This window comes from Balaenoptera borealis, assembly GCF_965194805.1.
Source record: "Balaenoptera borealis genome assembly, chromosome: 6".
In the NCBI taxonomy this organism is placed as follows: Eukaryota; Metazoa; Chordata; class Mammalia; order Artiodactyla; family Balaenopteridae; genus Balaenoptera; species Balaenoptera borealis.
The window spans coordinates 9,135,293-9,146,591 of NC_138863.1; the positions used below are offsets into that span (position 1 = coordinate 9,135,293).

The following is an 11,299-nucleotide window of genomic DNA, read 5'->3' on the forward strand; positions in this document are numbered from 1 at the left end:
GACATTCACAGCCAGGCGTCATCCCTGTTGGCTTCTGACCCCATCCCTCCCCCAGCTCCCCGGGGTGGAAATTCCTGATCTATCCCGAGGTCCAGGCCTGGTGACATTCCAGACAGAAGCCAGAAGACGGCCAACAGCCACAGCCACCAAAGAGCTGGCCCCTGATTTGCTGGCTCTGCCTTTAAGTGACACACCCGGAGAGCGGCCCACACGTCCCCACCTCGCTGGAAGCCACCATTGCCTGTGTCTGCAGTAGCCTTCCCTGTCTCCCTGCTTCTACACTGCCCGGCCCCAACCGCACAGCCTTTTCCCAGCGCAGCGGCCAAACTGCTCTTATCTACTCCGCCCGCAGGGGGAAAGCCCCAGGGTCCTCATGGGGGGCCCTCCTCTCATCTTCTCCCCTTGGTGGGCTTTCCCCTTCTCACTCCTCCTCCTCCAGCCCCCTCCCTGTGCCTGGAGCACCAGGCAGCCCCTGCTCAAGGCCTTTGCACCAGCACGTCCCTGTGTCTAGAAGGTTCCTCCGCCTGCAACTGTCCATGGTTCATTCTCCCATCCTTAAGGTTTTTGTTCAAATGTCACCTTTTGGGGAGGCCAACCCTGCAACCCTCCCGTCTCTCTCCCACTCCCTCTCACCTGTGGCTTGCTTTCCATAGGGCCCCTTTGATCATGTTCGAGCACTCCATGTTGTCTGTTTATTGTGTTCGGTGTCTGTCTCTTGCCACTATAATGTAAGTTCCTCAAGGACAATATTCTGTCTATTTCGTTTGCCAGTATATCCCTCTCGAGCTCAGGGGGCCCAGGTTCGATCCCTGGTCGGGGAACTAGATCCCACATGAATGCCACAACCAAGAAGCCCGCATGCCGCAAATAAGAAGTCCGCATGCCACAACTAAAAAAAAAAAAAAAAAGATCCCGCATGCTGCAACTAAGACCCAGTGCAGCCAAAATAAATAATAAATGAATGAAAAAAAAAAGAAAAAGAACAAGTGGGGATTTATAGTGGAGGAGCAGGTCGGGGGTTCCGTGGATGGAAAATTACTAATAGGAAACAACAATGGTCAGGGGGTGGAGAGTGGATTCTGGTTAAGCAGACAGGATTCTTGCTGAAGGCAAGCAGGGTGATCAGATACCAAAAATGGGGGATGAAGGATTTGGCCAGCTGTCGAGGGTGATCGCATATCAAAGGTGATCAGGTACCAAGGATGGGGGATTCTCTCTAAATTGACTTAGCAGGATTCTCGCTGAAACTGAGCAGCACAGGCCCACCAAGGACGGATGCTGAAGTCCAAGGTCAAAGCCTAGTTGAGAAGAAGGCTTAGAGGAGCCTGGTCAATGGAAGGGCCTTCATCCCCACCTTGGGAAGAAGAACCCTTTGCTGGCACCACTTACACCTACGTTACTTGATCTGGCTGTGGGGCCTGGTCCACCCCTACTGCCCTGCCTTGATGAACAGCCCAGACCAGTCAAGACAGGGCAAGAACGGCCTGCAGATGTGAGGACCTTGCTTCCACCCAGCCCTAGCTGCCCACTACCCACAGCCTCCAGATAACGCTGTGGGTGACGGGGTGGGACAGAGCTGAACCCGACTGCTGCGGAGCCAGAATGCCAGCCCAGGGCAAGCCCAGGTGCCTCGAGAAACACTCAGTCACTGGGAGACTTGCCAGTTCTTCGTGGCCCCAGCTGAAATCCCAGGAGCCGCCTCAGGTCCCCAGCCCCCGTGCACCTTCAGTTCTGATCTCGGCTTGGAGACAATTACCTCAGGCTGTTTTGCCCACAGATTTTGAGGAAGGAACAAGAGGCTTTAAACTCAGTAAGCTTAGCTGCTGCAACTCTCATTTTTACTTAGGAAAGAAATGGATTAAGAATTCAAGACTCCTCATCTCATCTGTTGATCTGTCTCTGCCCTCTGATTCATTCCAAAGGCCGGGCTGGTCTGTGAGCCAAGCTGGATATTTTCACATTAGGTCCCAGGTTCTTAATGGGTCTCTTCTGATAACGGCACCACTGAGAGAGCCACACGGGGGGCATGGCCTACAAAGAGGCAAATTCCTATGTTAAGTGGCATGTGCTGTGAGCTGCCTGAGGTTCCACGGTTTTAGCTTATTCCTTTCCTGTCTACCAGTCAGATCCCAATCCTGTCTGGGCCCTAACCCCACACCCTCTACCCCTGCATCGCATCTGTCTAGAATTGACCTGCTATGTCCAGTCCTGCCTTCAATTTCTGACCTTTACCCCATCAGCCCAAGGATTACTTCCCCTCCTTAATATGCCTTCTTCTTAAATGTTCCCAAGGAAATGCCTACCCCACCCCAAAGAAGCAAGAAGGAGGAACCAGGGGGGTCTTTTTACAGCTTCCTTCAAGTTCAGAACTGTCAAGGACACCCGAGCCCACAAGCCACGAATTCCACAGCCATCGGAAGTGCTGAGTGTGTACAGAAGGTGAGGAGAGAAATGGGGTTCCATATGCCCCCACTCCTAAGAATTCCCAGAGAAAAAAAATTTTTGTAAATGCCAAAAACATGATAGGACTGTCCATGAAATCAGCTATGACAGTTATGAAACATAAGTCATGGTTCTGTTTGTTCTGAAATTTCTTGTTATATCCTCACATGGAGGATGGGCCTAGGGACCTTGCTGGAGCCTCTTTTATAAGGCACTAATTCCATGGCTTAAGCGCCCCCCCCCCACTAATATTATCACAGCAGGCATTAGTATTTCAACATTTGAATTGTACGGGGTCACAAATATTCAGACCATAGCACTAGGTCATAAAAAGGATACCTTCACCTGGTGCACTCTCTCTTTCTCTCTTGGATAGCTCAGTCTGGTGAAGGCCAGCCACCATGCCATGAGGACACACAATCAGCCCTTTGAGAGGTCCACACGTGGCCAAGTCCATGTAGACAGCAACCAATGCACCAGCACCAACTTGCTGGCCATGTGAGTGGATCCTCCAGCCTCAATCAAGCCTTCAGGTGATTCCAGCCCCCAAACCTGCAAGTCTTCCAGCTGAGGCTCCAGACATCGATCGTAGGGCTGTGTCCTGTCTAAATCCTTCCTCACTCCCATGTCCTGTCTGAATTCCTGATCCACAGAAACTGTGAGATGATAAATGATTATTGTTGTTTTAAGCCTCTAAGTTTTGGGGGTGGTTTGTTATGCAGCATTAGAAGTCTAATACACGTGGCTTCACCTAATCTCAAGAGGATGGGGAAAGCTAAGGGTCCCACTGGCCTAGAGATGGGAGAAACTAGTTATAGGCAAGTATCCTCATCTTACTGGAAGAACTTATCAATGAGAAGTTTTCAGACAAAAACCAGGACTCACATTCCTTCCTTTGATGGTTCATAGATAGTTGTCATCTGAAAAATCAAGGGATTGCTCCTGTCCCAAGGTACCACCAGGAATAATATCCAAGTTCATAGATGTGCAGGCAGTAACACATTAGAAATTTTTAAATGCCATTGCTGAAAAACATCCAGATTTCAGAAATATTAAAACGCAAAAAGAATAAGCATCTTGGAATTAATGGAAATGGCATATCACTGTGTTTTCAGTCACATGCTCTCTTATTTCTGCCTGTGTTGTGGTTATTTGCCTTTATCTGGGAGATCTGAGGCGGTAGGTTTGGAGATAAAAAGAGAACATGAGTAGAAAGTCTTCCTATTCAAAGCAAAGCACGTTGTCTTAGTCCATTCAGGCTGCTATTTAATAATTTTTTTAAAAATCCATAGACTGGGGCTTCCCTGGTGGCGCAGTGGTTGAGAATCTGCCTGCCAATGCAGGGGACACGGGTTCGAGCCCTGGTCTGGGAAGATCCCACATGCCGCGGAGCAACTGGGCCCGTGAGCCACAACTACTGAGCCTGCGCGTCTGGAGCCTGTGCTCCACAACAAGAGAGGCCGCGATAGTGAGAGGCCTGCGCACCGCGAAGAAGAGTGGCCCCCACTTGCTGCAACAAGAGAAAGCCCTCACACAGAAACGAAGACCCAATGCAGCCATAAATAAATAAATACATAAATAAATAAATTTAAAAAGCATCAATGAACAGTTTCAGAAAAAAAAAAAAAAATCCATAGACTGAGTGGCTTAAACAGCAAACATTTATTCCTCACAGTTCTGGAGGCTGGGAAGTCCAGGATCAAGGCACTGGCAGATTGAGTGTCTGGTGAGGACCTGCTTCCTATTTCATAGACGGCAGTCTTCTGGCTGTGTCCTCACATGGTAGACGGGGCAAGGAAGCTCTCTGGGGTCTCTTTTATCAGGGCACTAATCCCATTTATAAGGGCACCATTCTCATGACCTAATAACCTCCCAAGGGCCCCACCTCCAAATACCATCACATTGGGGGTTAGGTTTCAACATACAAATTTGTGGGGGGACACGTAGATTCAGTCTGTGATTCAAATGATTGAGTGATTTTTCTGAATTAAAAAATAAGTTTTAATGCACCATAAACTATGGGTATATTGATTACAACTAAGGTCAATCTGACCTTAACTTATTAAAATAGATTGGATTTAATTGGCCAAGAATGGTCTTATAACTGTATATGTAGAGAGAGAGAAATATAAATTTCTCTCTCTCTCACTACACACACACAGAGAGTAGAGTATATACAGTATACTTAACGTTAGGTAATGTGTACATCCATATGTCATAGCTAGAAATGAAATTTCCTTTAAAACTAGCCCTTAACAAATTATTAGTAGCGAATGCTGGTCTTGTTTATAGTTAAGTTTATAGTAAATCACAGAACATGATAGGATTTGAGCAGGAAACAGCTTGATTCATTTCCCCGGGGCCCATTCAAACTACATTAGTGGAGTCAACCTTTACCTCCCCTTAGACAAAAATTCGGGCGAGATCTTGGATCTCATACTTTTGCCTATCACTTTTTTTTAATTATATGTTTGTAAAAAACATATAACGTAAAATTTACCATCGTAACCATTTTTAAGCATACAGTTCAGTAGTATTAAGTATATTTACATTGTTGTGAAACAGATCTCCAGAACTTTTTCATCTGAAAAAAAAAGTTCATCTGAAACTCTATTCCCATTAAACAATTCCCATTTTCCCCTCCCCTCAGCTCCTGGTAACCACCATTCTACTTTCTGTTTCTATGAATTTGACTACTTTGTGTATCTCGTATAAGTGGAATCAGACAGCATTTGTCTCTTTGTGACTGGTTTATTTCACTTAGTTTAATATCCTCAAAGTTCATTCATATTGGAGCATGTGGCAGAATTTCTTTCCTTTTGAAGGCTGAATGATATTCCATTGTATGAATATACCACATCTTGGTTATCCATCCATTGATGGACTTTTGGGTTGCTTCCACCTCTTGGCTTATTGTGAATAGTACTACTATAAATATGGATGTGCAAATACCTTTTCTAGACTCTGCTTTCAATTCTTTTGGATTTACACCCAGAAGTGGGATTGCTGGATCATGTAATAGTTCTATTTTTAATTTTCTGTGGAACTTTCATACTGTTTTCTGTAGTGATTGTACCATTTTACAATCTCACCAAGAGATCACAAGGGTTCCAATTTCTCCACATCTTTGCCAATGCTTATTTTCTGTTATTTTTATAGTAGCCATCCAAATGAGTATGAAGTGTTATTTCATTGCTATTTTGATGTGCATTTTGTCTAGTCATTCTTTTTTTCTTTTGGCCATGCCACTCGGCATGTGAGGTCTTAGTTTCCCAACCAGGGATTGAACCCGTGCCCCCTGCGGTGGAAGCGTGGAGTCTTAACCACTGGACCACCAAGAAAGTCCCTGTCTAGTCATTCTTTTTTTTTTAATAAATTTATTTATTTATTTATTTATTTATTTTTGGCTGTGTTGGGTCTTTGTTTCTGTGCGAGGGCTTTCTCTAGTTGCGGCGAGCGGGGGCCACTCTTCATCGCGGTGCGCAGGCCTCTCACTATCGCGGCCTCTCTTGTTGCGGAGCACAGGCTCCAGACGCGCAGGCTCAGTAGTTGTGGCTCACGGGCCCAGTTGCTCCGCGGCATGTGGGATCTTCCCAGACCAGGGCTCGAACCCGTGTCCCCTGCATTGGCAGGCGGATTCTCAACCACTGCACCACCAGGGAAGCCCTAGTCACTCTTAATTAATAAAAGTCCTTTGTTCATTTTCAGCTCCAAAGAACAATCTCATTTTATAAATGTGATAGGCAGAGTAACACCCCTTACTCTGGCAAAGATGTCCTAACCACAGAAACCTGTGGATGTTTTGCTACACTGCAAGGGTGAATTAAGTTTGCAGATGGAATTAAGGTTTCTACAGCTCCCTCAACCCCCAGGTTGCCAGTAACTTTTCCAGAGCTAGAAGAGACAGAAGCTGGGAGGAGATGTTAGGGGCAGGAGAAACCATCCTTATCAATGAAGGCAGATATAGTATGATGTTTGCATCTTCTGGGTGGGGCAGAATCCCAATGATTATCCTTTCTCTTCTATAGCAAACTGTGGGATCCTCAAAGTTATCTCCTCTGGGCCCTTGGGCAATCCTTGTCTCTGGCCAACTGCTTCTCACCCCATCTTCATCCTCTGTAGCCAGTGGTAACCTCCAGTCTCCTTCTGATGAAAGTCCCTCCTCTTAGGCATGAAGCCTTTTTGGACAGGTCTTTTCCAACAATCCCAAGACCAGATCCTTCCCACGGTCCTCTTGGTTCACAAGAGTGCTCTGGAATCCTTTCTCCTACCCCGACCAGGGGTAGATGTGCAATTTTCTCTCCATTGCAAAGATATGTCTTTGCTTGGTCACCAGGAAGGCAGTTTTAGCCACAATTTTTGACCTTCCCAGAGAGGAAAAAAAATGCTTAAAATTCATTACTGTGGCTGATTTTACAATCTTGAAATTCTTTGAAACAGTGGCCTGGATTCATTCACCATTTTCTTCTAATGGATATTATAAACTACTTTTCTGTCCTTGCTTTTGAAAATTTTGCCCAAGTTCATTCTTAGTTAATCAATATGTGTTTATAGAACATATCTACATATAAGCCAGAAATAGTTTCACGCAGTGATAATAAGGTTACAGTTACAGTAAATGAAATGTTCAAAAGAACTCAGGAATTTTGAGATAATTCACATTTTTTTTCTTAATTAATTTATTTTTTTAGAGCTATTTGAACGTTTTGCCTGAACCCCTTTCCTTTCTGACTTTAAAGTCAATGTCATTGCACCATTTCTATAGGGGAAAAGAATATTTTACAAGAACTCTCAAGTAATTGCAAGTAACTTCAGCCACCATTTCCTCTCTCCCCTTTCCTTCTGTATCTTGCCCAAGTTTAAGTTTCTCAAAGAATTTTCACATCATGAGAAAGATTATTGTTGATGTCATTCATGATATAAACTATCGTTCTTAATATCAGTTTAAACTTTCAAATCCAAGTCCAGGATATCAAAGCCAACATTATCTTACAAATGAGAAATCTTGAATACTTTCCCATTTATCGATCATCTCTTGAGGAAAACACAGAAACTGATCAGTTGTTGACTCTTAGAAGGAAGACCTTGAAAAACGGGGAGGCGGAAGACTTACTTTTCACTAAATATCATTTTGAACCTTTTGAATTTTACACTATATGTTCCCAATTTAAAATATTTAATTTTTAAAAAGTAATACTTTACATTTGAAAGTATAAAACTACCATTCTAACAATTAAGGGTACAAGTAGAAGTTACCTTTTGATATCAGAAAATAGAGTTTTAAAAGTTCTAAGGATAAATTGAATTGTGGGTATTAGATCTAGGACTTATAATTAAGCTTGGTCAGTTTTTTGAGTTTTTCTTCTTCTTTCTGCTCTCAGATTGCTTAATATTTCAACAAAAACAAGGACATTGGTTTTTGTGGGGCGGGAGTTTGTACAAAGGCATGTCTTAGTGACTGATGCATCCATTTTATCATTTGTCGAGAGCCTGCCGTCTATCAGACTCTGTGTACTGTGCCGGGAGACAAAGGTAAAAGCCCGCCCTGGAGAGAGAATTGTGCAGGGAAAAGAGAAGGTGGTGCTTTGAATTCTTAGAGGTGAGGTTGGAGGAAGAGGGAAGTCGTAGAATGAACAGCCAGAGAGAAGGCAAGACGGACTGGAAGCCAAAATAGAGTCCAGGCATTATTTAGAAACCACTAGAATCTGAAACCAAGGACAGCCTAAGGATGGAGAGAATAGTCAAAGCAATTGGTGAAAAAAGGCTCTTTTCCACAAGCCAGGTGTCCACACCCAAAGCAAGGTGGAGAGCCAAGGCCCCAAGTTCCCAAGCAATTTGTCCAGCTCTCAACAGTGGTGAAATGATCACCCTGGGCCAAGTCATGTATACGGCAAATTTAAAGGGAAAGTCCTGACCTCCTAAGCTCCTGTCAGGCCTTTATAAGCCTCAGCTTTTCTCATTTGTAAATCAGGAATAATAATACCTACATTATAAAATTGTTGGGAGGACTTGACCTAGGGTATGTAAAACAGCTTGCATAATATCAGGAGCATTAGAATTGCTCAATACATGGCATCTGTTGTCCTTGTTGTTGTTGTTTTTGTTACCTGTAAATATAACTAAATATCATAATGGTGGATCCCATGGATTGGCTCATTCAATCCTCATTTTACACTCCTTTCAGGATACCTTCCTGTACTGCCAATTCTGTGAAACTAGAAACTACATTTCTCAGACTCCTTTGCTCTTAGGGTCTGGGTACCAGTTAAGTTCTACCAATTAGAGGCAATCGCGTGAGATGTGGAAGATGGAGGAGATGGAGGCCGTCTTCCTGTTGCTGTTTTGCTACCAAATAAAGTCACAAAGACACAAGTGGCAGGGGGGGAGGGGGGAGGGGCGCAGTGGTGGAAGCACCGGCTTGACCTCCAGGTCACAGCTGCAGTGGTTTGCTCTTGACATCAATCAAAGGTGTCCCCTGATTTCCACTCCTTTAGCCCTTCCAGTGACTTTGTACACATCAAATTCCTGTATTAAATCCTTTCTGTTCAAAATACCTAGAGTAATGATTCCTGTTTCTAGAACTGAATCCTGACCAATTCAGAAATGGGTGTTTTATCTAAAGAAATAACATATGTAAACTCCTGTGAAAGAATTTATTTCATACTACTGCCCCAAACTTACTTAGATTTAAATTATGAGTTCCCATGTTTAAACCAGTTCAGTGATCTCTTTATTGATGCCATTCTCTTTGACATAACAAAAAGTTTTCTGGGATCCAGAACAGATAACTCTGTATTTATATATCAAATTAAAAGGTAGACTGTATTTTTGTGATGACCATAAGCCATCCATTGTGTTTCTTTGTATTTTATTTGGTTGAGAGGAAATCAGTTCCTGAAACAATTTTGTCTCCCAATATCCATTCTTCTTTACTTTCTTAGTGTTAAGAACCCCAATTTTTAACTGAGGACATTGCTACCCTGCTACTCTCCCTTAAAGCTAGGTCATAGCTACATGACTAAATTTTGGCCAGTTAGATATAAGAAAAAGTGTTTTGTAACTTCTAGAAAGTGTCTTTAGAAGGATGGTGTAGAGGCTTCTTTCCCCCTTTCTTCTTCCTGTTGGTTGGAGTGTGAATGTGATGACAGGAGCACTAACATCCATTTTGGGTCATGAGGTAGTATACTACTCATGGCAGAGTAGAAGAAAATGAGCCTGTGGCCTACAGAGTTGCCACATAGGCCTGGATTGTGTACCTCCAGGTTTCTTTTACATAAGAAAAAAAAATCAATCTCTACCTTTTTAAAGTCACTGTTATTTGCTGAGTTGTTATTACATTAGACAAACCTACCCCTAATTAACAAAGGGGAACAGGGCTTCCCTGGTGGCGCAGTGGTTAAGAATCTGCCTGCCAATGCAGGGGACACGGGTTCGAGCCCTGGTCTAGGAAGATCCCACATGCCACGGAGCAACTAAGCCCGTGAGCCACAACTACTGAGCCTGCGCATCTGGAGCCTGTGCTCCACAACAGGAGAGGCGGCGACAGTGAGAGGCCCGCACACCGTGATGAAGAGTGGCCCCTGCTCGCCGCAACTGGAGAAAGCCCTCGCACAGAAACAAAGACCCAACACAGCCAAAAATAAAATAAATTAATTAATTAATTAATTTATAAAAAATAAATAAATAAATAAAGGGGAACAGCCAAACTTCTTTTTCTATCAGCCATGGACTATTTCTCTAAAAACAAGTGTATTCTCAAAAGCTGCCCAACTCCTGAGGCACAGTAAGGCAGGCTGCCCAAAATGCTTATCTGGGTTTAGAATTAAAGACATAAAATGATTTCACTGAGGCCAATTCAGTGTACACAGTAGCAAAGTTTGTAAGCCGGATGGATAACTTTGATTTACTCATATTATTTTCAAAATCAAATCAAGGCATCAATATTAGGTTGAGTAAATAGCAAATCCTCATCCCTAGCTGATGGTACATTAGGACTAGCGTTATTGATTCAAAATGGCTGAGTTTTCGTTTAAACTGGCCCTCTGCTGGTCACTGTGTGACCACGCCATAGTTGACAGCACATCCAATGGTATAATCTGCTTTGCAACTCTCTATTCCAGAGCCCATAGATCAGAGGGTTAAAACACTGGGCAAATGCAAAGACTCCAAAAAGCACCAGGTTTAAAGCAAAGAAAAACACTCCACACATCTTTCCCGAACCTACGAATAAGAAGGTTGATATTACATGTAAGCCCAACTGCACTAAATGAATAAGGATTGTTTTCCTTGCTTTGATATTTGACCTATTAAAATGGCCAGCCCGTTTCCCTTCTTTGTATATCAGAGAGTAACTTATAAGAATGATAGACAGAAGAAGGAAAAGGAAAACCATGCCAGTGGCTCTGGCAAGAATGCCATTCAAGACCACTGGGCAAAGGGGTTCAGATTTTAAAACAGCTCCCTGAGTAGAGCTAGTGCCCTCTATGAGGAATAAGCAAGCATTCTTCAGTATAATAATTATCCAAGTCCCAGCCAGAATCCCATACTTAACCGAATCTACAAAAGACAGTGATTTCAAGGGCCAGCAAATTGCTAGGCAGGTGTTGACAGCCATCAAGCCCAGAGTGAAGAGAATCCCTTCTCCAACACTTCGCTGTGCCCCAAACACCACCCAGCACGGGGCTGTTGGCCAGGAGGGCCCACATCCCTTGGAAAACCACCCCCAGACCACAGGACAAGATGCACAGCAGATGGTGGCAAAGGAGGATGTATCGGACCTCTTTCCTCAGTTTTGAATTCCGTGACACTATTGCGCTAATGATGACATGTAGCGAAGGAGAAAGCCACCACTTATACA

At 43.8% G+C, this 11,299-nt stretch overlaps 2 protein-coding genes across 2 annotated transcripts in view; one reads left to right on the top strand and one right to left on the bottom strand.

Annotated features, from left to right (window-relative positions):
• SP110 (SP110 nuclear body protein) overlaps positions 1-2,399 on the top strand; it is a 55,749-nt gene extending 53,350 nt beyond the window's left edge. The window contains exon 18 of the transcript XR_014245888.1: positions 2,293-2,399. The gene's annotated coding sequence lies outside the window, so the exon portion shown is untranslated. The remainder of the gene's footprint in view (positions 1-2,292) is intronic.
• Positions 2,400-4,068: 1,669 nt separating this feature from the next.
• The window catches only part of GPR148 (G protein-coupled receptor 148), a 39,923-nt gene continuing 32,692 nt past the window's right edge, over positions 4,069-11,299 (bottom strand). The window contains 2 exon segments of the mRNA XM_082396288.1: positions 4,069-11,120; positions 11,122-11,298. Coding sequence (XP_082252414.1) covers positions 10,472-11,120; positions 11,122-11,298 — 826 coding nt within the window. The 3' untranslated portion in view covers positions 4,069-10,471.